At 44.4% G+C, this 24,930-nt stretch overlaps 1 protein-coding gene across 3 annotated transcripts in view; it reads right to left on the reverse strand.

Moving 5' to 3' along the window:
• Window positions 1–24,930, reverse strand: part of LOC121572490 (microtubule-actin cross-linking factor 1-like) — a 257,852-nt gene that overhangs the window by 135,107 nt on the left and 97,815 nt on the right. For all 3 annotated transcript variants that reach the window (XM_045221763.1, XM_045221764.1, XM_045221765.1), the window contains 4 exons: window positions 22,928–22,989; window positions 13,486–13,575; window positions 11,560–11,637; window positions 10,845–10,937 (listed from right to left, as the gene is read on the reverse strand). In XM_045221763.1, the coding sequence (XP_045077698.1) occupies window positions 10,845–10,937; window positions 11,560–11,637; window positions 13,486–13,575; window positions 22,928–22,989 (323 nt within the window). The remainder of the gene's footprint in view (window positions 1–10,844; window positions 10,938–11,559; window positions 11,638–13,485; window positions 13,576–22,927; window positions 22,990–24,930) is intronic.

A 24,930-nucleotide genomic window follows, 5' to 3' on the forward strand; every position in this document is an offset into this window, starting at 1 on the left:
TATATCTGCCAATAGACTGTTACAGCAGGGAAATTAAAAAGTGACATTTTTCCCACACTGAGTTCTCATAAATTGTCATCCAAAATAGCAATTGTCCAAGAAATATGTTTCAGATGTTATTTTCTTACATTGTGACAATAATGACATCATGAGAATGGCCGCAAACGATCAGATAAGCATGATATTTCCTTATTTCATAGTATGTATTGAATATCGGTTATAGGTGAAATTTTGGTCCGATACCGATTTATTGGTAAAAAGGCCAATATCAGCTAATAAGATCGGTGCACCGATATATCAGTCGGGCTCCACAAACACACACGACTCAAAAGCTTCCCCGGTTGGCAAGAAGCTACTGATGGAAAATAAAATAAATCATTGTTGATTCTCTGCAAAACCAAGATCATTAAAGCAAGTTCAAAAGAATGAAGGAAGATGCAGGAGAGGAGGGTGGGTGTTAAGGAGTTTATGAAAAGATCAAGAGGGATGAGAGAGGAGAGATGAAAAGAAAAAACTGTCTGTAATGGCAAGAGAGAGTGATAGAGAGAGGGATGGGAAAAGGAGGGAGAGGAGAGAATGCAAGAGAGCCTTTGCACCAGTTAAAGCTTTTCCTCTCATACACACATTCACTACACACACACCTTAAACACCCAAATCTCACTGTATGTGAGGGTGGTGGACAACTGTACGAGCACACATGACGAACACACGTGTGCACAAGCCCACATCAAGAAACACACACACACACACACGGTCCTGAGGCATTGTATGGAAGTTTAGAGATCTACCCACACACCCAAAATAAATACCATTACAAACATAAATGCAGAGTATTCTCTATTGATGATAGATATGCTACTTGTAGATGAGTCCAATCCACAGCTCTCCCATTACCCCCACAGTGGAAAACAGACAATAAGACACTAAATCAGGTCCCTGAGGTCTTCACCATGGATATGACGTGCTGGAAGCCTCCAACTATCAATTAGCTACCTGAAAGCGGTCACATGACCCCCTCACGGAACCTATACTGGACTGGACCAGCTCCATTAGAGATAGACTTTATGATTATCATTGACGAGAGTATTTTACTATGCAATTCTTTCTGTCACAACATAATTAGCATTTAGAGAGAATATAGGTTGTGAATAAGGGCTGATTTGAGGTCGGTTTTGATGTTTCACCCTCTAAATGACGGAGGTTAGGAGGTATATAGGGTAAGCTGGTTCTAGATCTGTGCTTTGGCAGCAACTTATAATTTGTGCTTTCACAGAAGCAGGTCAGAGCTGGGCCATGATGATGTATTTTGTATTAAAGTTTCTTATCAGGGGAGGAATTACAGAAGCACGAATTAACGAGCCAGGCCAGAGTGGATAAGCCAATCGCACGCAGCCACAGCTCAGGGTGAGGCGGGGATTGTGAGAGGGATGTAGTTGGCTGAGAGCATTGTTAGTGTGCCAGGTCATCTATGAGGCTGGGATAACTGGTGACCCCTAGTGCTGAAAGTGAGGAGCTGCAGCCAGCCTTGAACCACTGTTGCGTCAGGGTAGATGTATGCTTACTGAATTTACATAGCACTACACATTTGTCAATGCCATAGGTAGGTCACAAACAAGTGCAATGATCCGTATAGTATAGTACAGTGCTTGTCGCCAGAATATATTGTTATAAAACACAAAAACCTTTTGGGGAAGAAGGTGTCAGTATATCAGTATGGATGACGGATCACCACCTCAAGCTGAACCCTGGCAAGACGGAGCTGCTCTTCCTCCCGGGGAAGGACTGCCCGTTCCATGATCTCGCCATCACGGTTGACAACTCCGCTGTGTCCTCCTCCCAGAGTGCGAAGAGCCTAGGCGTGACCCTGGACAACACCCTGTCGTTCTCCGCCAACATCAAGGCGGTGACCCGCTCCTGCAGGTTCATGCTCTACAACATTCGGAGAGTGCGACCCTGCCTTACACAGGAAGCGGCGCAGGTCCTGGTCCAGGCACTTGTCATCTCCCGTCTGGACTACTGCAACTCGCTGTTGGCTGGGCTCCCTGCCTGTGCCATTAAACCCCTACAACTCATCCAGAATGCCGCAGCCCGTCTGGTGTTCAACCTTCCCAAGTTCTCTCACGTCACCCCCCTCCTCCGCACACTCCACTGGCTTCCAGTTGAAGCTCGCATCCGCTACAAGACCATGGTGCTTGCCTATGGAGCAGTGAGGGGAACGGCACCTCTGTACCTTCAGGCTCTGATCAGTCCCTACACCCAAACGAGGACATTGCGTTCATCCACCTCTGGCCTGCTGGCTCCCCTTCCTCTGCGGAAGCACAGCTCCCGCTCAGCCCAGTCAAAACTGTTCGCTGCTCTGGCACCCCAATGGTGGAACAAGCTCCCTCACGACGCCAGGACAGCGGAGTCACTCACCACCTTCCGGAGACATTTGAAACCCCACCTCTTTAAGGAATACCTGGGATAGGCTAAAGTATTTCTTCTAACCCCCCAAATTGTAAAGTGGTTATCCCACTGGCTATAGGGTGAACGCACCAATTTGTGAGTCGCTCTGGCTAAGAGCGTCTGCTAAATGACGTTAATGTGCCCTTGAGCAAGGCACTTAACCCTAATTGCTCCTGTAAGTCGCTCTGGTTAAGAGCGTCTGCTAAATGACTAAAATGTAAATGTAATATATAAATGTGTCATTTGAGACACAGCTATTATCCGTTAGGTGAGTGAACATCGTCGCCAAACATTGACTTCAATTGATGGATTAAGTACCAATAATAATATAGTAATAATATGCCATTTAGCAGACGCTTTTATCCAAAGCGACTTACAGTCATGCGTGCATAAATTTTTTGTGTATGGGTGGTCCCGGGGATTGAACCCACTACCTTTTGCGTTACAAGCGCCGTGCTCTACCAGCTGAGCTACAGAGGACCACGTAGAGGACAACTGGCAGACTTGCTGCCTTGAGGGCCAGAGCAGGGCTGAGTATCTCTAAAATTGAATTGAAGTGGCTGGTGTTGAGAAGGACTGCTGAGATAGCAACTTGTCTAGCCTGCAGTCAGAGAGAATGCTTTGCTAACGTGACATCTTTGAAATAATGAAGAACTGGTCTTAACTAGACATGACAGAGTGTGGAGTCATAGGCCTGTGGTTCTACCCCTAACAACAGAGTTTCATCCAATTACGAATTCTCCTTTGCCCTGACAACAGAGTCCTCCAATCACAAATTATCTTACTAGCAGGCTGGTAGCAGCGAACCTTAGGGGGACAGTTTCCTGGAAATACTTCACTCCCCACTTCCGGGCCATGCAGTGCTTTCTAACCCCACATCTGATTTTAACTACTAACACCAAACCCTATATCCTTGCCCGTAACCATTACAATAAATGAATATGTGCTTTCTAACATGCTATCTGGTGACTACCAATGACATTTTTGCTCCTTGCAAATCCCAGGTCATAATGTGCTGTTCAGACTTGTCTACATTAAGTTGATATACTCTTGTCTGTTAATGTCAGTTTTTGTATTTTGTGTTATTGTTAAATAAAATCATGTTCATATAGGATTTGGTTATCTTTTTTGTTTAGAAATTGGATGAAATTGAGAAATAAGTAACCCGATTCTAAGCGCTCTCTATAAAACTGTGCAGTCTCTCTCTGTCCTCTCCCTTAACAGCTACCCAGACTAGCTGCATTGACCCTTTTTGCACTAACTCTTTTGACTCATACACTCTATCCTGTTGCTTAGTCACTTTGTCCCTACCTACGGTGCCTTGCAAAAGTATTCAGACCCTTTGGATTTCTTCACATTCTGTTGTGTTACAAAAGTGGAATTAAAATGGATTCAATTGGAATTCTTTGTCAACAATCAACACAAAATACTCTAATGTCAAAGTGGAATAAATTCTAACATTATTTAAAGATGAACACAAAATAAATAACTAAAATATAGTTGTTGCATAAGTATTCATCTCCCTGTGTCAATACATGTTAGAAACACCTTTGGCAGCGATTACATCTGTAAGTCTTTCTGGGTAAGTCTATAAGAGCTTTACACACCTGGATTGTGCAATATTTTCCCATTATTCTTTTCAAAATTATTTAAGCTCTATCAATATGTTGTGGATCATGTCTAGAAAGCTATTTTAAAAACTTGCCATAGATTTTTAAGCAGATTAAAGTCAAAACTGTAACTTGGCCACTCAGTAACATTCTGTGTCTTCTTGGTAAGCAACTCCAAAGTAGATTTGGCCTTGTTTTGAAAAGGTGAATTTCTCTCCCAGTCTCTGGTGTAATGCCGATTGAAGGTTTTCCTCTAGGATTTTTCCTGTGCTTAGCTCCATTACGTTTATTTTCATCCTGAACAACAACCCAGTATTTGCTGATGTCAAGCATACTGATACTATCATGCAGCCACCACCACTATGCTTGAAAATAAAGAGGCAGTTACTCAGTGATGTGTTCGATTTGCCCCAAACATAAGGTTTTGCATTTAGGCCTAAAAGTATATTCCTTTGCTTTGTTTTTCTGCAGTATTACTTTAGTGCCTTGTTGCATACAAGATGCATGTTTTGGAATATTTCATTTTATGTATATTTGTATTCTTTTCACTCTGTCATTTAGGTCATTATTGTGGAGTTACTACAATGTTGTTGATCCATCCTCAGTTTTCTCCCATCACAGCCATTGAACTCTAACTGTTTTAAAATCACCAATGACCTCATGGTAACATCCATGGGCAGTTTCCTTCCTGTCCTGCAGCTCAGTTCAGAAAGATGACTGTGTCAGGGTGGTTTAATACATAATCCACAGTATAATTATTAACTTGATCATCCTTAAAGATATATTCAATATCTGATTTGTTATTGTTAGCCATCTACCAATCACTGCCCTTCTTTATGAGGCTTTAGAAAAGCTCCCTGGTCCTTGTAGCTTGAAATGCAATACTTGATTGAGGGACCTTACAGATGTATAGTATGTATGGGGGACAGAGGAGGGTTTAGTCATTCAAAAATCATGTCAACCCCTATTATTTCACACATAGTGAGTCCATGTTACTTATTATGTGATTTAAGACACATTTTACTCCTGAACTAATTCAGGCTTGACTAAACAAAGGGGCTGAATACTATGTAATAACTATATTTTAGTTATCGATTTTTTATTTATCCAAAAATTAAAAAATGACTTTTCTTCCACTTTGACAGAGTATTGTGTAGATTGTTTACAAAAATGACAATTAAATCCATTTTAATCCCACTTTGAAACATAATAAAATGTGAAGAAATCCAAGGTGCCTGAATACTTTGGCAAGGCACTGTACATATCTACCTCAATGACCTCGTTCCGCCGCACATCGACTTTGCACTTACCCCTTGTACACTGAACAAAAATATAAAATGCAACAATTTCAAAGATTTTACTGAGTTACAGTTCATATAAGGAAATCAGTCAATTAAAATAAATTCATTAGGCCCTAATCTATAGATTTCACATGACTGGGAATACAGATATGCATCTGTTGGTCACAGATACCTTTAAAAAAAAAAGTAGGGGCGTGGATCAGAAAACCAGTCAGTATCTGGTGTGACCACCATTTGCCTCATGCAGCATGACATCTCCTTCATATAGAGTTGATCAGGCTGTAAATTGTGGCCTGTGGAATGTTGTCCCACTCCTCTTCAATGGCTATGCGAAGTTGCTGGATATTGGCGGGAACTGGAAGACGCTGTTGTACACGTCGATCCAGAGCATCCCAAACATGCTCAATGGGTGACATGTCTGGTGAGTATGCAGGCTATGGAAGAACTGGGACATTTTCAGCTTCCAGGAATTGTGTACAGATCCTTGCAACATGGGGCCGTGCATTATCATGCTGAAACATGAGGTGATGAGACAACGATGAGATCGACAACGATGAGACAGCCTATAGGGAGGAGGTCAGAGACCTGGCAGTGTGATGCCAGGTTACCAACCTCTCCCTCAACGTGATCAAGACAAAGGAGATGATTGTGGACTACAGGAAAAGGAGGGCCGAACACGCCCCCATTCTCATCGACGGGGCTGTAGTGGAGGAGGTTGAGAGCTTCAAGTTCCTTGGTGTCCACATCACCAACAAACGATCAGGGTCGGAACACACCAAGACAGTCGTGACGGCAATCGGTACCAGAGCGCCAAGTCTAGGTCCAAAAGGATTCTTAACAGCTTCTACCTCCAAGCCATAAGACTCCTGAACAGCTAATCAAATGGCTACCCGGACTATTTGCATTGACCCCCCCGCCATTTTTACGCTGCTGCTGCGCTCTGTTTATTATCTATGCATAGTCACTTTACCTCTACCTACATAATACCCAGACTAACCTGTGCCCCCGCACATTGACTCTGTACCGGTACCCCCTGTATATAGCCTCGTTACTGTTATTTTATTGTTGCTCTATAATAAATATTATTTTATTATTTTTACTTCATTTTATTTTAGAAAATACTTTAACACTTATTTTTCTTGAAACTGCATTGTTGGTTAAGGGCTTGTAAGTAAGCATTTCACTGTAAGGTCTACACCTGTTGTATTCGGTGCATGTGACAAATACAATTTGATTTGATTTGATGGTGGCGAATGAATGCAAGACAATGGGCCTCAGGATCTCGTCATGGTACCTGTGCATTCAACTTGCCATCGATAAAATGCAATTGTGTTTGATGTCCGTAGCTTACGCCTGCCCATACCACAAACCCACCTCTACCATGGGGCACTCTGTTCACAACATTGACATCAGCAAACCGCTCGTCCACACGACGCCATACACACTGTGTGCCATCTGCACGGTACAGTTGAAACCGGGATTCCTCCGTGAAGAGCACACTTCGAGCATGCCAGTGGCCATTAAAGGTAAGCATTTGCCCACTGAAGTTGGTTACAACGCCAAACTGCAGTCAGGTCATGACTGGTGAGGATGACGAGCACTCATATCAGCTTCCCTGAGACAGTTTGACAGTTTTTGCAGAAATTCTTTGGTTGTGCAAACCCAGTTTTATCAGCTGTCCGGGTGGCTGGTCTCAGACGATCCTGCATGTGAAGGCACCGGATGTAGAGGTCCTGGGCTGGCGTGGTTACACGTGGTCTGTGGTTGTGAGGCCGGTTGGACGTACTGCCAACATTTTCTAAAACTGCTTATGGTAGAGAAATTAACATTAAATCGTCTGGCAACAGCTCTGGTGGACATTCCTGCAGTCAGCATGCCAATTGCACGCTCCCTCAAAATTTGAGACGTCTGTGGCATTGTGTTGCGTGACAAAACTGCACATTTTAGAGTGGCCTTTTACTGTCCCTAGCACAAGGTGCACCTGTGTAATGATCATACTGTTTAATCGGCTTCTTGATATGCCACACCTGTCAGGTGGATGGATTATCTTGGCAAAAGAGAAATGCTCACTAAAAGGTACAGTGAGGGAAAAAAATATTTGATCCCCTGCTGATTTTGTACGTTTGCCCACTGACCAAGAAATGATCAGTCTATAATTTTAATGGTAGGTTTATTTGAACAGTGAGACAGAATAACAACAAAATAATCCAGAAAAACGCATGTCAAAAATGTTATAAATTGATTTGCATTTTAATGAGGGAAATAAGTATTTGACCCCCTCTCAATCAGAAAGATTTCTGGCTCCCAGGTGTCTTTTATACAGGTAACGAGCTGAGATTAGGAGCACATTCTTAAAGGGAGTGCTCCTAATCTCAGTTTGTTACCTGTATAAAAGACACCTGTCCACAGAAGCAATCAATCAATCAGATTCCAAACTCTCCATCATGGCCAAGACCAAAGAGCTCTCCAAGGATGTCAGGGACAAGATTGTAGACCAACACAAGGCTGGAATGGGCTACAAGACCATCACCAACAACAGTTGGTGCAATTATTCGCAAATAGAAGAAACACAAAAGACCTGTCAATCTCCCTCGGCCTGGGGCTCCATGCAAGATCTCATCTCGTGGAGTTGCAATGCTCATGAGAACGGTGAGGAATCAGCCCAGAACTACATGGGAGGATCTTGTCAATGATCTCAAGGCAGCTGGGACCATAGTCACCAAGAAAACAATTGGTAACACACTACGCCGTGAAGGACTGAAATCCTGCAGCGCCCGCAAGGTTCCCCTGCTCAAGAAAGCACATATACAGGGCCGTCTGAATTTTGCCAATGAACATCTGAATGATTCAGAGGAGAACTGGGTGAAAGTGTTGTGGTCAGATGAGACCAAAATCGAGCTCTTTGGCATCAACTCAACTCGCCGTGTTTGGAGGAGGAGGAATGCTGCCTATGACCCCAAGAACACGATCCCCACCGTCAAACATGGAGGTGGAAACATTATGCTTTGGGGGTGTTTTTCTGCTAAGGGGACAGGACAACTTCACTGCATCAAAGGGACAATGGACGGGGCCATGTACTGTCAAATCTTGGGTGAGAACCTCCTTCCCTCAGCCAGGGCATTGAAAATGGGTCGTGGATGGGTATTCCAGCATGACAATGACCCAAAACACACGGCCAAGGCAACAAAGGAGTGGCTCAAGAAGAAGCACATTAAGGTCCTGGAGTGGCCTAGCCAGTCTCCAGACCTTAATCCCATAGAAAATCTGTGGAGGGAGCTGAAGGTTCGAGTTGCCAAACGTCAGCCTCAAAACCTTAATGACTTGGAGAAGATCTGCAAAGAGGAGTGGAACAAAATCCCTCCTGAGATGTGTGCAAACCTGGTGGCCAACTACAAGAAACGTCTGACCTCTGATTGCCAACAAGGGTTTTGCCACCAAGTAATAAGTCATGTTTTGCAGAAGGGTCAAATACTTATTTCCCTAATTAAAATGCAAATCAATTCATAACATTTTTGTCATGCGTTTTTCTGGATTTTTTTGTTGTTATTCGGTCTCTCACTGTTCAAATAAACTTACCATTAAAATTATAGACTGATCATGTCGTTGTCAGTGGGCAAACGTACAAAATCAGCAGGGGACAAATACTTTTTTCCCTCACTGTATGTAAACAAATTGGTGCACAAAATCCGAGAGAAATAGGCTTTTGGTGCTTATGTAACATTTCCGGGATCTTTTATTTCAGCTCATGAAACATGGGACCAACAATTTACAAGTTGCGTTTAGATTTGTATTCAGTGTATATAGCCAAGTTATCGTTACTCATTGTGTATTTATTCCTCATGTTACTATTTTTCAATTATTTTCCTCTCTGCATTGTTAGTAAGTAAGCATTTCACTGTTAGTCAACACCTGTTGTTTATGAAGCATGTGAAAAATAACATTTGGTTTGATTAGATTTATCCTTAACTGCAACCGTAAAACCACTGCTCTATCCTTCCATCTCCCTCTTTCATTTCCTCCTCGTCTTTCACTTTCAGTGCAACTGTAGTTTTCAGCCCCCATTCTGTCCATCAGTGCTGGGTTATCACCCTCTACCTCTATCCCTCGTTCTGCATCTCTTCATCAGCCGCTCTCTTTCCCTCGCTGTGCTCACACCGTTCTGCTGAATCATGTTGAATGAAGTGGCTGCGTAGTCATGCGGCGTGTCTCCGTGGCAACTGGCTTGCCGGTGTCACCTTGTGAGGTGATGTCATCATCATCGCTTTGTTTTTCCCACAGCATGTCTTAGTGGTCGGGCATGGGAAGTGCAGCTGATTGTAAACCTAATAATATAAGGTTGGTACCTGGAGCTGTCAAAATACTGGCATTGACAAAATGGTGCTCTCATTTCTGTCTTTTTCTAACTTTTATAGAGAAGTTTGACTTCTAAAAAGGAGAACATTTAGTTGAAGATCTTTGATTTGGGGACACAGGATGGGTAGATTTGGATTTGCTTGACTTATTCGTGTCCAAACATGTTGCCCTTGAGAGTCCATTCACGCCTGGGTTCCTGAGGCCTGCTGTGTGTGTGTGTGTGTGTGTGTGTGTGTGTGTGTGTGTGTGTGTGTGTGTGTGTGTGTGTGTGTCTCTCTATGGTGCTAGTGCTTTGGGACCTGGCATGACCTACTGCAATGCCCTGCCTGGTGGGTATTTTCCACAACAGCACAAGGACATGCCAAGGTAAACTATGTGACACACACAGCCACTCGTCTCCATCTTTTAAACACTGCTACTACGTTCTTCAAAACTTCCCTAGAGCCGTCTGTCTCTACAACAAGCAGGTTGGCACAACATCTACTGACAAAGCAACAACTCAAGTAAACTCCCACACTGGAAAGAGACACTAAAGACTCCTAAATCTAGTCTGCTCCTGGCACCGAACGATCCAGCTTGCGCGCACACACACACCCAATATGACAGTAGAGGACATGGCTGAGAGATCAACATCCACCATTAGCTCTAAGGATTGTCACCACCTCTGTCTCTAAGTGATTGGAACCAGACTATAGGCCACAACGGACCAAGGAAGGGAGAACTAGCCTAAATAACTATTACTATGTCTTTAGCCAATATGGACAGAGATGTTACCGAAAATAGCTGCATCACTAACAAATGGCACGGGGTGGCAATTACCATGATTTGCAGAACTGTAAACTCTATTTACAGTTCTGCTGTTATTAAAAAGTTAATTGGTTGTGTATTTGGTTCCATAGCAGACTCGCAAACCAACCACAGATTAGCCACGACATAGAAATAATTTCTTTGTACTGTATTTGTATTGATTTATTTTTATTTAACCAGGAAAAGACCCTTGAGATTAAAAACCTCTGTGTGGTAGACCTGGCAAGAGGTCAGCAGGAAGTAGTCAGCGTGCCATGTACACAACACAAAACAATGAGCAGGGTGGCAAACCACAACATAGAAATAGAACACATAGAGCAGCACAGACCTGGAAGTGCAGGATGATGGTCCAGATGAGGCCCAGTGTCAGCTTGGGGTTGCCGTCTGTGATGTCATCGTTCCGGATGTTCACCAGTTTGACCTGAAACATGTAGAATGGGAGGATTTAACGGCAGGCCTAGTGGTGAACTTACTAAAGCTTTGACGAGGAACAGAAAACTGTAAGAGGACTGGAGTTGGGTAACCATGTGCTCCATGTTCTTAACCAGTCATCACATGACTTCTTGCTCTCTATTGCAACATTGAATACTACAAAGGCTATATTTTTGTGTGAGGTGTGAATACCCTCCATATTCCATCCTGCTTTCTCAGATCAGTGCACATAAAAGCAATGAAACAAGGAGAGGAAGCCAGTCCACTAAAGGCTACTGAGATGCAGCCCATGTCTAGTAAGAGCAGGTGTCTTAGAGAGGTGCAGCATTGGTCAGTGATGCGTGAGATGTGACTGTGGACATCTGGGAGCCCCAGTCATGCAGAGCTGACACAATGGGACAGGGGACAGAGAGAAAGGTCACCTCAATGATTATATTTATGGATGTGCTTTGTATGGAGTTTTAAAATGGTAATAATAAACCAAACTAAAAACTATTTCCAACTGCAGATGTCTGAATATGGCTTAGTTCAGCTCAATGTGTATTGCGGAGAGCATGAGTACATGCTGAAATATTGAGTGGGTTTGAGAGCGGCAGGGGTGTCAGTGGTACCTGTCTCTGTTTGAGGAAGTCCAGGGCGATCTGGACATTCTGGAGCCGGTGGAATCGCATGCGACCCTTTTCTCTGGGCTGAAAAAAAAGTATGAAAAAGAAAGAAGAGATGAGTGTATGATTTTTGTTTTAGATAGTCTCACAATGCTGACCAGTGAGAGAGATATATAAGCCGTGAGAAGTGTCGTTCCCAATTCAAAGTACAGTGAGGGGAAAACTATGCCTAGGCCGTGGTAATGCCATGACATTATCCTAGAGGGCGCTGTCTTCAACTGTTGTCAAAGACATGCCAACAAGCAGCCTCACAGCAGAGCAGGAAACAACCCAGGAAAAACATTCTACAAACCAGAAAAGGTACATCTGCAAACCATGTTGGTTTAGGCAGCCTAATACTTTTCTCAAACACACACATTATTTCCCTACCGCTCTCTCAAACACACAATCCTTGGCTGGCTGACTCACACACATACACTCAGTCAATCACTGACAGTCTGACAGAACACACACACGCACACAGAGAACACACACACAGCAAAGCTGCTAGAATTGCAAGATGCAGGAGTGTGTGTCACACTGTGCTGGGCTGGGTTAGGTATAGTCATCACTGCAGTCAGCAGTACCAGTACTGTAGCAGGCCTATAAGGAGCACTCAGGCCAAACCGAGAACTCCATGCAGAGGAAGAGAGGTGAGGGGAGGGTCAGGGGGAGAAGAGGCCACAGTTACACAGCCCCAGCCAAGATGCTGACAAAAAAAATAAAAAAAAATAAAAAAATGCTATTTAACCTTTGAAGGAATGTCTAAAGAGGTTTTGTCTGGTTACCCTTTTGTATAGCTTGTAGTGGTGATGACGATGTGCGTGTAATGTTTGTACGTGTCAAGCAACTGTCTGCGACTTTGAGAATGTGTGTTTGAATGGGAAAACGTTGTGAAAATGCTTGTGTGAGACATGAGATGCGTCTGTGTGTAAATGTATGTCTTGGAATAGAACTTCACAGCACTCCACTCGCATGCAGTCTTAAAGCACTGTCTATGGGGTGAGGATCCGGGTGAGGGTTGGGGGTCAAACGTACTCCCTGAGCTCCATCCTCCACCTCCTCCCCCCCGAGCAAGATGAGCGGGGGGGCTCGGGACACACACACCCTCCTCAGCGAGGACACACCCTTGAGCTGCTGCCGTCCGGACAGGAAGGGGGTGAGGAGAGTGAGAGAAGAGTGGATGGAGGATGAAATAATTGTATCGAGGGATGAAGATGAAGTGATGTTCCAAAAGAGAGAGATCAAAGAGAAAGAGAATGTGAGAAAGAGGTAGAGCAGGAGAAAATGAAAAATGCAGCTGAGGCAATAATCAAAAAGTAAACTGCCAAGAGGCCAGCTTTCTAAAAAAGAAGAAGTCGAAAGGTCTCTCTCTCACACACACACTCACACACTCTGTGGTTAAAATTTGAGGTGAATGCGTCACACAGACAGTAAAAGGAGAGCCAGAATCTAGGTGGACCAGTCAGCAGTATTTCATGTTAATCCACCCGTCTGTCACTGAGTTACAATGCGTCATCGTGTGCTCCTAGCAAGTCTGGCTGCATCTGAAATGGCATCCTATCCCCTATTTAGTGCACTACTTTTGACCAGGCCCCATTGGCCTCTAGTCAAAAGTGGTGCACTATAGGGAATAACGTTTTTTTTTTTTTTTTACGTTTAGATAGGGACAAATGCATGTCCCTCAATGTAACATTTACATTATGAGACAATGACACGTGTTAATGAACTTGAGTTCACTTAAAGATATGCTCCGAGGATGTCTTTCTCAATGTGAGGGAGGGTGTGTCTCAGGGTGTGACACAGTGTACCGGGACATGACAGTGTGTGAGATGGTCGTCGAGGTGTGAAGGTTTGTGACCGGGTGTGTGTGTGTGTGTGTGTGTGTCTTACCAGGGTGACTCCAGAGAGGACCTCCAGGAGGGAGATCAAGTTGTGTCCATCTCTCAGGTCCTCGTACAGGTCTGTGATGTGCTTCCTCACCTAAAGGGGGGGGGGGATAGAAATGGAGAGAGACGGGGAGCAGAGAGAGAGAGACAAGAGAGAAAAACAGGGGATAGGGAAAGAAAGAGAGCGAAAGTAAGAAATAAAGAGTTAATTACATACTCATCGTGTTCATATCATCCCAGCGTTTACATAGCATTGTTGGCATAAGCAACGCCGTTAGGGACCCTAGTTGCCAGGACGACAAACACTGTGCTCCGGCTGTGACCCCATGTTGCGTCTCGGGTCGGGGTGTCCGGGGACAACCGTTGGCACGGTGACTCAGCAGCTTTGGCAGGCCTATTTCGTAACCCTTTGTGTGAAAGTGGGCCATCTTTTCAGACCCTGCTGATGGACTCCCAATGACTAGGCTAAACAGCTCAGTGCTAAGAACCAGGAATTAAAAAAGAGGGAGAGAAAAAGAGAAGCCAGGATGGCGAAAAAGGATAGACTGGGCATTTAGAGAGAGGAGATTGAGGCTAATTACTGTGTCATTCACAGCTGACCATGACTTGTGGTTTAACCTGAGGCAATGGAGCCATTATAGAGAGGAGAGCAGAGAGATACTTTTTGTCTTACTTTTATGGCGACATCCTCGTTACACTAAAAACACCCCATTGCACCCCCCTACCCTTAAAAACACATTGCGTTCCACCGCAACCGCCACACAATCACATTACAAACGTACACCCAACGAGAGAGAGAGAGAAATAGGTTGAGGAAATGAGGATGACTGGGAGACCTATAAACATGAGGAGAACAAATAAAAGAAAGCTGAGTGAAGGGGGCAGTTGACGGTGGCTTCTAGAAGACAGGGATTATATAATAACAATTCATTACGAGGAGATGTAGCCACTCTTGCTTGTGTTATATTCTTGGTCTGCATTGAGTGACGGATAACCTAAGAACATATTGAGAGAGAGAAACAAAACCGAGAGAAAGAAAGGTAGTCTTAAAGACAGGAGTCCTCTGTGTGAACAGATGGTGCAGGTCAAAGCAGCCCCATCACAGACCTGAGAGAGATTAAACTCCCACAGTGCTCTTTGGTTACCTTGGAGTGATTGACAGCTGAAGGGCAGGGGCTAGTGGTGGAGGGGTATTGTGTGTGTGTGTGTGTGTGTGTGTGTGTGTGTGTGTGTGTGTGTGTGTGTGTGCACACTGACCTGACTTGAATTATATTGGTTGGGGTTAAGTGTTTGATGAAAACTGGAGTCCTCTTGTGCCCTGGGATCGGGCTATGGCTAGAGACATGGTAGGCCAAGACTAATCTCGGCACCCAGAATCATCTTAAACGGTCACAAGAGGCTAGGCCAGGCTTTTAGTGGCTCACATTCACAACACATATGTTTGAGAACCACTGTGCTTTTTACATAACACAGCAAACTGCACAAGCTGTAAAAACAAACATTTCACTGCATTTCAATCGTGAGCTGCAATAGCGTAAATTCCACATTCTTCCAGCAGAGGGCGACGTGTGCCTTTTAATCGGAGGATCCAAACAGCACAGAAACAATGGGCCTTCTCTATGTCCTATTGGTCAATTGTCAGCTCTCCCCATATATGCATCTCAAAAGTATAGGATTGGAAGCAGCATGGGAGTCTCCCGCTAGGAAGCCTAACCCCACATAAGACCACAAACACAAGGAGAGAAGAAGCCATCTGGAACCTTCCCTCACATCCTTCTGTTGCCCTGCTGTCTTCCTTTATTCTCTCCTTCCGCTCCCAGTCCCTGTTCACTCTACATCTCTTCCTCATCCCTCTCGTGCTCTCAATGCTCTCTGACTAACGCACACACCCTCTATCCATCTATGTGTTGAAGGTTGGCGTCAGTGCGTGATGAGAAAGAGGGGATGTGTTATGTTGGTTGTGGGTGTTGAAGAGTTGATTGTGTGTTAATTAGATAGATATCATGGGGAGGGGTTGTTATTACTTCGGACTGGAAATGATGATCTCTCGTGCAATAATAGATCATGTTTTAGTGTGTGTGGGTCATCTTCATTCCACTTACTGGAACTATTTCTCTGCCTCTACGATTCAATTTAAGTCTTCCCTATTCAACCGATTTGCATTCAAATTTGCAGACACTTCTTGACACGGGGAGTTCAGAAGTATGACACGTCAATGTGTTGTAATCATAATTGGTGTGGATGTATTGGTTACACAAATAGTGCAGTCATTTATTTTCTACAGAATTCATTCATCCATTTATCCTAATAATTGCTGAATCACAGTTCAGCTTTGGGATACAGAGAGAGTATCCTGGTCCTAGGGTGGTAATGACCAAAGGAGTTGGTTAGAAGGCACAAACTGGGACAAGGCTTCCATAATCTGTGTTTGGGGTTGATAAAATGGGCATGCAATATCTGGGTGTTGTTCAGTCAGAGGACACGTCATGATTGGTTACTCGCAGCTGTCAGCTCCACTGCTATGCTACAGTTAGAGTGGTGCCACCCAAAGAGACAGTGCACCTGGGTCTCACACACACTAGTTAGTACATAAAGTCTATTTGTATGTGAGGTTGAACTCATGTTTTTGGGGTCATCTGCACTGAGTGTACAGAATACCTGCTCTTTCCATGACATAGACTGACTAGGTGAGGGAGAACGGGCAAGACAAAATATTTAAGTTCCTTTGAATGGGGTATGGTAGTAGGTGCCAGTCGCACCGGTTTGTGTCAAGAACGGCAACGCTGCTGGGTTTTTCACGCTCAACAGTTTCCCATGTGTATTAAGAATGGTCCACAACCCAAAGGACATCCAGCGAACTTGACTCAACTGTGGGAAGCAATGGAGTCAACATGGGCCAGCATCTCTGTGGAACGCTTTCGACACCCTGTAGAGTTCGTGGCCCGACTAATTGAGGTCGTTCTGAGGACAAAAGGGGGGTGCAAATGTTAGGAAGGTGTTCTTAATGTTTTGTACACTCAGTGTATACTGGTGCACTGCTTCTTCTGTTGAGATCCACCGAAAGGCACTTGCCTTCTTCTGTCCTCTTTATGCAACTCAATGTCTCCATGCTCCACAGCTACCTGCCTTGTCTGGTATAGGTCTACTGTGTGTGTCTAAGGGCCCGTTTCCCGGACACAGATTAAGCCAAGTTCTGAGCTAAAAAGCCTTTGAAATGGAAATTCTCCATATATAATGAACAAAAATATAAACGCAACATGCAACAATTTCAACGTTTTTACTGAGTTACATTTCATATAAGGAAATCAGTCAATTTAAATAAATTCATTAGGCCCTAATCTATGGATTTCACATGACTGGACAGGGGCGCAGCCATGGGTGGGCCTGGGAGGGCATATGCACACCCACTTGGGAGCCAGACCCAGCCAATCAGAATTAGTTTTTCCCTACAAAAGGGTTTTATTACAGAGAAATACTCCTGTTTCATCAGCTGTCCGGGTGGATGGTCTCACACCATCCTGCAGGTGAAGAAGCCGGATGTGGAGGTCCTGGTCTGCGGCTGTGAGGCCGGTTGGACGCACTGCCAAATTCTCTAAAACGATGTTGGAGGCGGCTTATGGTAGAGAAATGAACATTCAATTCTCTGGCAACAATTGCACGCTCCTTCAAAACTTGAGACATCTGATTATCTTGGCAAAGGAGAAATGCTCACTAACAGGGATGTAAATACATTTGTGCACAATTTGAGATAAATAAGCTTTTTGTGCATATGGAATAGTTCTGGGATCTTTTATTTCAGCTCATGAAACATGGGACCAACACTTTACATCAGGGGTACTCAACTCTTACCCTACGAGGTCCGGAGCCTGCTGGTTTTCTGTTCTACCTGATAATTAATTTCACCCACCTGGTGTCCTAGTTCTAAATCAGTCCCTGATTAGAGGGGGAACAATGTAAATAAAAATGCAGTGGCACTGGCTTCGAGGTCCAGAGTTGAGTTTGAGGGCTTTACATGTTGCGTTTATATTTTTGTTCAGTATAGTGTTTTTTTTGTCCAGGACTAGGTTTAAATCGCTGTCTGGAAAACCGGCCCTAGCTGTGTCCTTGCATTCCTGGCGAGCTGTTAACACAGGTCCCTAACACCACAGTTCGCGGTGAGGGCAGTGTTTATATGGATGTGTACAAACACACTCCCAGAGGCAGCCATACACACAGACCTGACCACATGACGGCACACACATAACCTGACCACAGCCACCTGTCTGTCAGCTAATGTAAACATGGGTGCAGTCAGGTAAATCGGAGTGATGTCAGTGAATAGAGAGAGCCAAGACAAACACAGGAACAGGTAGAGCTTCTCAGTGATGATGTCACTGTCTGTCAGCCTCTACTGTACAGCCATGAGCTCGGTGGCTGTGTGCTATGTAAACACCTGCGCTAGGGTGGTCTGTCAACAGTAGAGATACTAGACTGATAGGACAGGATTATAAAGGAACATAGATTTTTTATTCTATTCCATGCTAGACTACAATAGACTAAAGACGTATCGCTTTGGTCTTCATCTAAGACTGTACAACATGTCCTGCCATGAGTCAATTAACTTACGGTGCATTGGGAAAGTATTCAGACCCCTTGACTTTTCCACATTTTGTTACGTTACAGCCTTATTCTGAAATGGATGAAATTGTTCTTTTTATTATCAATCTACACACAATACCCCATAATGACAAAGCAAAAACAGGTTTTTATTTAAAAAAATATATAATTTACATAAGTATTCAGACCCTTTACTCAGTACTTCAAGTTGAAGCACCTTTGGCAGCGATTACAGCCTTGAGTCTTCTTTGGTATGACACTACAAGCTTGGGACACCTGTATTTGGGGAGTTTCTCCCATTCTTCTCTGCAGATCCTCTCAAGCACTGTCAGGTTGGATGGGGAGCGTCGCTGCACAGCTATTTTCAGGTCTCTCCAGAGATGTTCGATCGGGTTCAAGTCAGGGCTCTGGCTGGGCCACTCAAGGACATTCAGAGACTTGTCCCGAAGCCACTTCTGCGTTGTTTTGGCTGTGTGCTTAGGGTTGTTTTCCTGTTGGAAGCTGAATCTAAGCCCCAGTCGGAGGTCCTGAGTACTCTGGAGCAGGTTTTAAGCAAGGATCTACCTGTACTTTGCTCCGTTCATCTTTCCCTCGATCCCTACTAGTCTCCCAGTCCCTGCCGCTGAAAAACATCCCCACAGCATGATGCTGCCGCCACCATGCTTCACCGTAGGGATGGTGCCAGATTTCCTCCAGACGTGACGCTTGGCATTCAGGCCAAAGAGTTCAATCTTGGTTTCATCGGACCAGAGAATCTTGTTTCTCATGGTCAGAGTCCTTTAGGTGCCTTTTGGAAAACTCCAAGCAGGCTGTCATGTGCATTTTAATGAGGAGTGGCTTCCGTCTGGCCACTACCATAAAGACCTGATTGGTGGAGTGCTGCAGAGATGGTTGTCCTTCTGGAAGGTTCTCCCATCTCCGCAGAGGAACTCTGGAGCTCTGTCAGAGTGAACATCGGGTTCTTGGTCACCTCCCTGACCAAGGCCCTTCTCCCCCGATTGCTCAGTTTGGCCGGGCAGCCAGCTCTAGGAAGAGTCTTGGTGGTTCCAAACTTCATGGTTTGGTTTTTGCTCTGACATGCACTGTCAACTGTGGGACCTTACATAGACAGGTGTGTGCCTTTCCAAATCATGTCCAATCAATTGAATTTACCAAAGGTGGAGTCCAATCAAGTTGTAGAATCATCTCAAGGATGATCAATGGAAACAGGATGCACCTGAGCTCAATTTTTAGTCTCATAACAAAGGGTCTGACTACTTATGTAAATAAGGTATCTGTTTCTTTTTTTAATACATTTGAAAAAATGTCTAAAAACCTGCTTTTGCTTTGTCGTTATGGGGGTATTGTGTGTAGATTGATTAAGGAAAAATTCATTTAATCAATTTCAGTATGAGGCTGTATTGTAACAAAATGTGGGAAAAGTGAAGGGGTCTGAATACTTTCTGAATGCACTTTTTCCCGAATGCACTTTCTTTTTTTCTTTTTTTTTTTACAAATTAATGAAAAGCTGAAATGTCTTGAGTCAATATGGATTCAACCCCTTTGTTATGGTAAACCTAAATAGGAGTAAATATTTGCTTAACAAGCCACATAAGTTGCAAGGACTCACTGTGTGAAATAAGTGTTTAACATGATTTCTGAATGACTACCTCATCTGTGTACCCCACACATACAATTATCTGTCAGGTCCCTCAGGATGTCAGGTCCCTCGGAATGTCAGGTCCCTCGGAATGTCAGGTCCCTCGGAATGTCAGGTCCCTCGGAATGTCAGGTCCCTCGGAATGTCAGGTCCCTCGGAATGTCAGGTCCCTCGGGATGTCAGGTCCCTCGGGATGTCAGGTCCCTCGGGATGTCAGGTCCCTCAGGATGTCAGGTCCCTCAGGATGTCAGGTCCCCCAGGATGTCAGGTCCCTCAGGATGTCAGGTCCCTCAGGATGTAAGGTCCCTCAGGATGTAAGGTCCCTCAGGATGTAAGGTCCCTCAGGATGCACCGGAGCTCAATTTCCAGTCTCATAGCAAAGGGTCTGAATACATTCGTAAATAAGGTATTTCTGTTTTTCTAAAAACCTGTTTTCGCTTTGTCATTATGGGGTATTGTGTGTAGATTGATGAGGATTTTTTTTTATTTAAACCATTATAAAATAAGGCTGTAACATAACAAAATGTTGAAGGGGTCTAAATACTTTCCGAATGCACTGTATGTGCACCATAATTGGAAAAACTATTGTATTACCACTGTACTTCATGTAAGACAATAAGACAAATTCCAGCTCCATCATATTTCGTATCATAATAATAATAATAATAACAACAACAAGTTCCTCGGGAATCCCAGTCGATATTAATGTACAGTACCAGTCAAAAGTTTGGACACACCTACTCATTCAAGGGTTTTTCTTTATTTTTTAAAATGTTTTACATTGTAGAATAATTGTGAAGACATCAAAACTATGAAATTACACATATGGAATAATGTAGTAACCAAAAAAGCGTTAAATCAAAATATAATCAATATTTGAGATTCTTCAAATAGCCTCCCTTTGCCTTGATGACAGCTTTGCACACTCTTGGCATTCTCTGAACCAGCTTCACCTGGAATGCTTTTCCAACAGCCTTGAAGGAGTTCCCACATATGCAAAAATGCACTTTTAAGAAGGCACACCTGTTAATTGAAATGCATTCCAGGTGACTACCTCATGAAGCTGGAAACGTGGAAAGTGGAAACGTCTAGAAGCAACAACGGCTCAGCCGTGAAGTGGTAAGCCACACAAGCTCAGAGAACGGGACCGCCAAGTTCAGAGAAATCGTCTTTCCTCGGTTGCAACACTCACTACCAAGTTCCAAAATGCCTCTGGAAGTAACGTCAGCACAATAACTGTTCTTCAGGAGCTTCATGAAATGGGTTTCCATGGCCGAGCAGCTGCACACAAGCCTAAGATCACCATGCGCAATGCCAAGTGTCGGCTGGAGTGGTGTAAAGCTTGCCGCCATTGGACTCTGGAGTACTGGAAACGCGTTCTCTGGAGTGATGAATCACGCTTCACCATCTGGCAGTCCGATGGACGAATCTGGGTTTGGTGGATGCCAGGAGAAAGCTACCTGTCCCAATGCATAGTGCCAACTGTAAAGTTTGGTGGAGGAGGAATAATGGTCTGGGGCTGTTAATCATGGTTTGGGCTAGGCCCCTTCGTTTGGGTGAAGGGAAATCATAATGCTACAGCATGCAATGACATTCTAGACGATTCTGTGCTTCCAACTTTGTGGCAACAGTTTGGGGAAGGCCCTTTCCTGTTTCAGCATGACAATGCCCCTGTGCACAAAGCGAGGTCCATACAGAAATGGTTTGTCGAGATCGGTGTGGAAGAACTTGACTGGCCTGCACAGAGCCCTGAACTCAACCCCATCGAACACCTTTGGGATGAATTGGAACGCCGACTGCGAGCCAGGCCTAATCGCCCAACATCAGTGCCCGACACAACTAATGCTCGTGGCTGAATGGAAGCAAGTCCCCGCAGCAATGTTCCAACATCTTGTGGAAAGCCTTCTCAGAAGAGTGGAGGCTGTTATAGCAGCAAAGGGGGGACCAACTCCATATTAATGCCCATGATTTTGGAATGAGATGTTTCGACGAGCAGGCGTCCACATACTTTTGGTCATGTAGTGTATGTATAGGGATAAGGTGACTAGGCAACAGGATCTAAGCTAAACAGAGTAGCAGCAGCTTGAATGTGTGTGGGTGTGAGTGTGTGTAGAGTCAGTAAAAATGTATGTGCATATTATGTGTGAGTGAGCAAATGGAGTGTGTGTGTGTGTGATTGTGTAGGGCCCTGTGAGTGTGCATAGAGAGAGTGCAAAAATAAAAAAGATACAAGGTTAACTCAGATAGCTATTTAGTCCGTGTAGCTATTTTGTTAACTATTTATCAGTCTTATTGCTTAGGGATAGAAACTGTTCAAGAGCCTGTTGGTGCCAGACTTGCACCGGTACCGTTTGCCGTACGGAAGCAGAGAGAATAGTCTATGGTTTGGGTGGTTGAAGTCTAACGATTTTCCTGGCCTTCCTACCACACCGCCTGATATAGATGTCCTGGATGGCAGGGAGCTCGCACCCAGTGATGTATTGGGCTGTGCGCACCAAATCAAATCTAATTTTATTGGCCACATGCGCCGAATACAACAGGTGCAGACATTACAGTGATCGAGGGCGGTGCTATTGCCATACCAGGCAGTGATGCAGCCAGGCAAGATGCTCTCAATGGTACAGCCAAATGGTGGGGGGGACATGAACAGTTGGCCACTGGACAGACTTTCTTATAAACATTTCAGATAACAGACAGACACAGAGAGAGAGAGACAGGGAGAGAGAACCCAGACGGACAAAAAAGAGAAAGAACAAACAAGCACCTAGACAGACAAACCGAGAGAAAGAGAAAGAGACAGCGACAAACAAATACAGAAACAACAAAGGTAACCTGAAACTATTACATTGATTTAATGCCAGACAGAAATATCACGCCGTCACCTTAGCCTGCTACTACATCTAATCGTATTATTAGAGCTAGTGAGGCAGAAAAATAACAGCAGCCTTAACTCCGGGCATCTGCTCCCATAGAGTAATGAGAAAAATCTTACACAGACAGATACAGACACACAGTAAACAAAAACTGAGTCAGTGCTGGAGGCAGGGCACAGCTCATTCAGCCCTGTGTGGAATTTAACAACTAATCTAGAACTACTATTCTAGTTCATTCATTTCTACGATGGTCTGAGTCACGATACGTCTCTGTATGTGTGAGCCCAACTGCGCCACAACCACCCACCAACCCCCAAAATGATGCTGCGATGCCGTACCTTGATGAGATGTTTGTTGACCCATTTCATAAAGGTTTTCTTCTGCACCCTGTCTCGCTCATCTGGAGAAGAAAAGAGAGAGAGAGAGAAAGGAGAGAGTTCATTATATAACAACAAGTATAGTGCAGCATCATTCCTCACAACTGTTTTATTTAGATGCACTCTCCATGGCCCTGAAACATTTCTGTACTGAGGCTGTCTGGGAGCGCAGCGTTCAACCTATTTGAACCAGGCTAGCTGTCTGGTGCAGGCAGCGCTCTATTAAATCGGTTAATCTGGAATAGAGGGCTCAACGGCAATGTCTCCTGCTTTGGTATTTGTCTGGGCGAATTGCACCTCGTCATACCTTTTGTTTTGTATGAACGCTACGTTTGTTGAGTGTTAGTGACACTGCAGCTTGTTTGTGACACTGCAAAATGTCCATATGGATACAACATAGGATGCATGCTACACCGCAGGCACACACCTCCGCGCCTGCATGCAAGCACTCACAAACCCACCACGACTCGGTATTTAATAAAGCCGAGAGGCACCTATTGAGCTGGTCAATCCCAACTGGAGCAGCAGAGACAGGGCCAGGGGTCTTAGCACAATGCAGTAGCCTCCCAGCCTATTTCCGTTGCTGTCTGTTCTGAGCTCAGTCCAGACCACGTCACCCAGAGGAGTGATACAGCAATGCCCAGAATGCTGTTATCTCCTCCCCCTCCCCCACAGCCCATGGAGCCACTCTCCCTCCTCTTCTCATATCTGGGTCTCTCTATGTATGGCATGCAGATGGGTAGCGTTGCGTTTCCCGCCTTCCAGTTCATATCTGACTTCCTCCATTGGGATGCCTCTTCCTGCTTTCCCCTGGTTGTTACTATCTGGCAATGTTAGAAAGGACATAAGTTGTGGCACTATTTAACAGCTAACATGATTTGAAGCACTAACCAAAATCACAAGTCACATTCAAATCGTATATCTTATGATGAGCATATCTCATATTTGGCAATATTCACGTCTTTTCTAGCATGGCCAACTAGTGACTACATTCTCCCCTTCCCTGCTCCAACCAATCAGAAAATAGTTCCTGCTGGTACTTCCCCTACTCGACCTTGATAGCCTCCACTGTTGATGTGGTTGCCAAGGTGACGCTATGACACAGAGTCGCCATGTGGGGGAAAATGGGTTGTCTCACTTCCTCTCCCCAAATAGGCCTACAAACATTACACACCACATTCAAAACTGTGTGAACACACACAAACATGTTCCCATTACAGTATGCAAACACAAGTGGTCTTAGTGAGCTTTAATATCTGTTTGCGGCTTCTTTTTGATAATGACAGACTGATATTTTATAGTAGAAATGCAGGTCAAATACCTGAACGTGGTCAAACCTAGTGGGGCAAGGTGACATGCATGTACACACACACAATATATGACTCATTATGAACATTTGACTCAGGGGGCAAGCCCAAGGCACACACATTTCAACACGGTCTTGCTCAAGTGTTTCAACAGGAAAGCACGACTTAGTTAACAAACCTGCCTGGTAAGCTAGCCTAGCCCGCTCAGTAGAAACACACGGCTTTCTTTATGACATTTAGGTTAGGCTCTGCATTAATCAAAATCGGCCATTGGTGACAGCATATTAAACAAGCATGGCGCCCCCTAGAGTTTGTCACAGGAATTAACATGATATCCCACATTTGACAACTGCCAGCGGGAACACATGTCCATTGCCAAGGGAAGAGCCTATAAACCAACAGGGTTGTCTGTGTGCTGTGTTTGTATGTGTGACAACCACGGAAAGGCACGCATTCCACCACACAGGGAGACATCATTCAGCAGTATACACCCCTCAACACTGTCCAAACACAACACACACAACACACTACCACTACTCGAGTGAGTCTTCACAAAGTAAACAACATTGGTCGATAGGGTGCACAATAGCTCAAGATACAATATACAGAACAGAAATATAAACGCAACATGTCAATTGTTGGTCCCATGTTTCATGA

Source organism: Coregonus clupeaformis, chromosome 8 (genome assembly GCF_020615455.1).
Source record: "Coregonus clupeaformis isolate EN_2021a chromosome 8, ASM2061545v1, whole genome shotgun sequence".
Classification (NCBI taxonomy): Eukaryota; Metazoa; Chordata; class Actinopteri; order Salmoniformes; family Salmonidae; genus Coregonus; species Coregonus clupeaformis.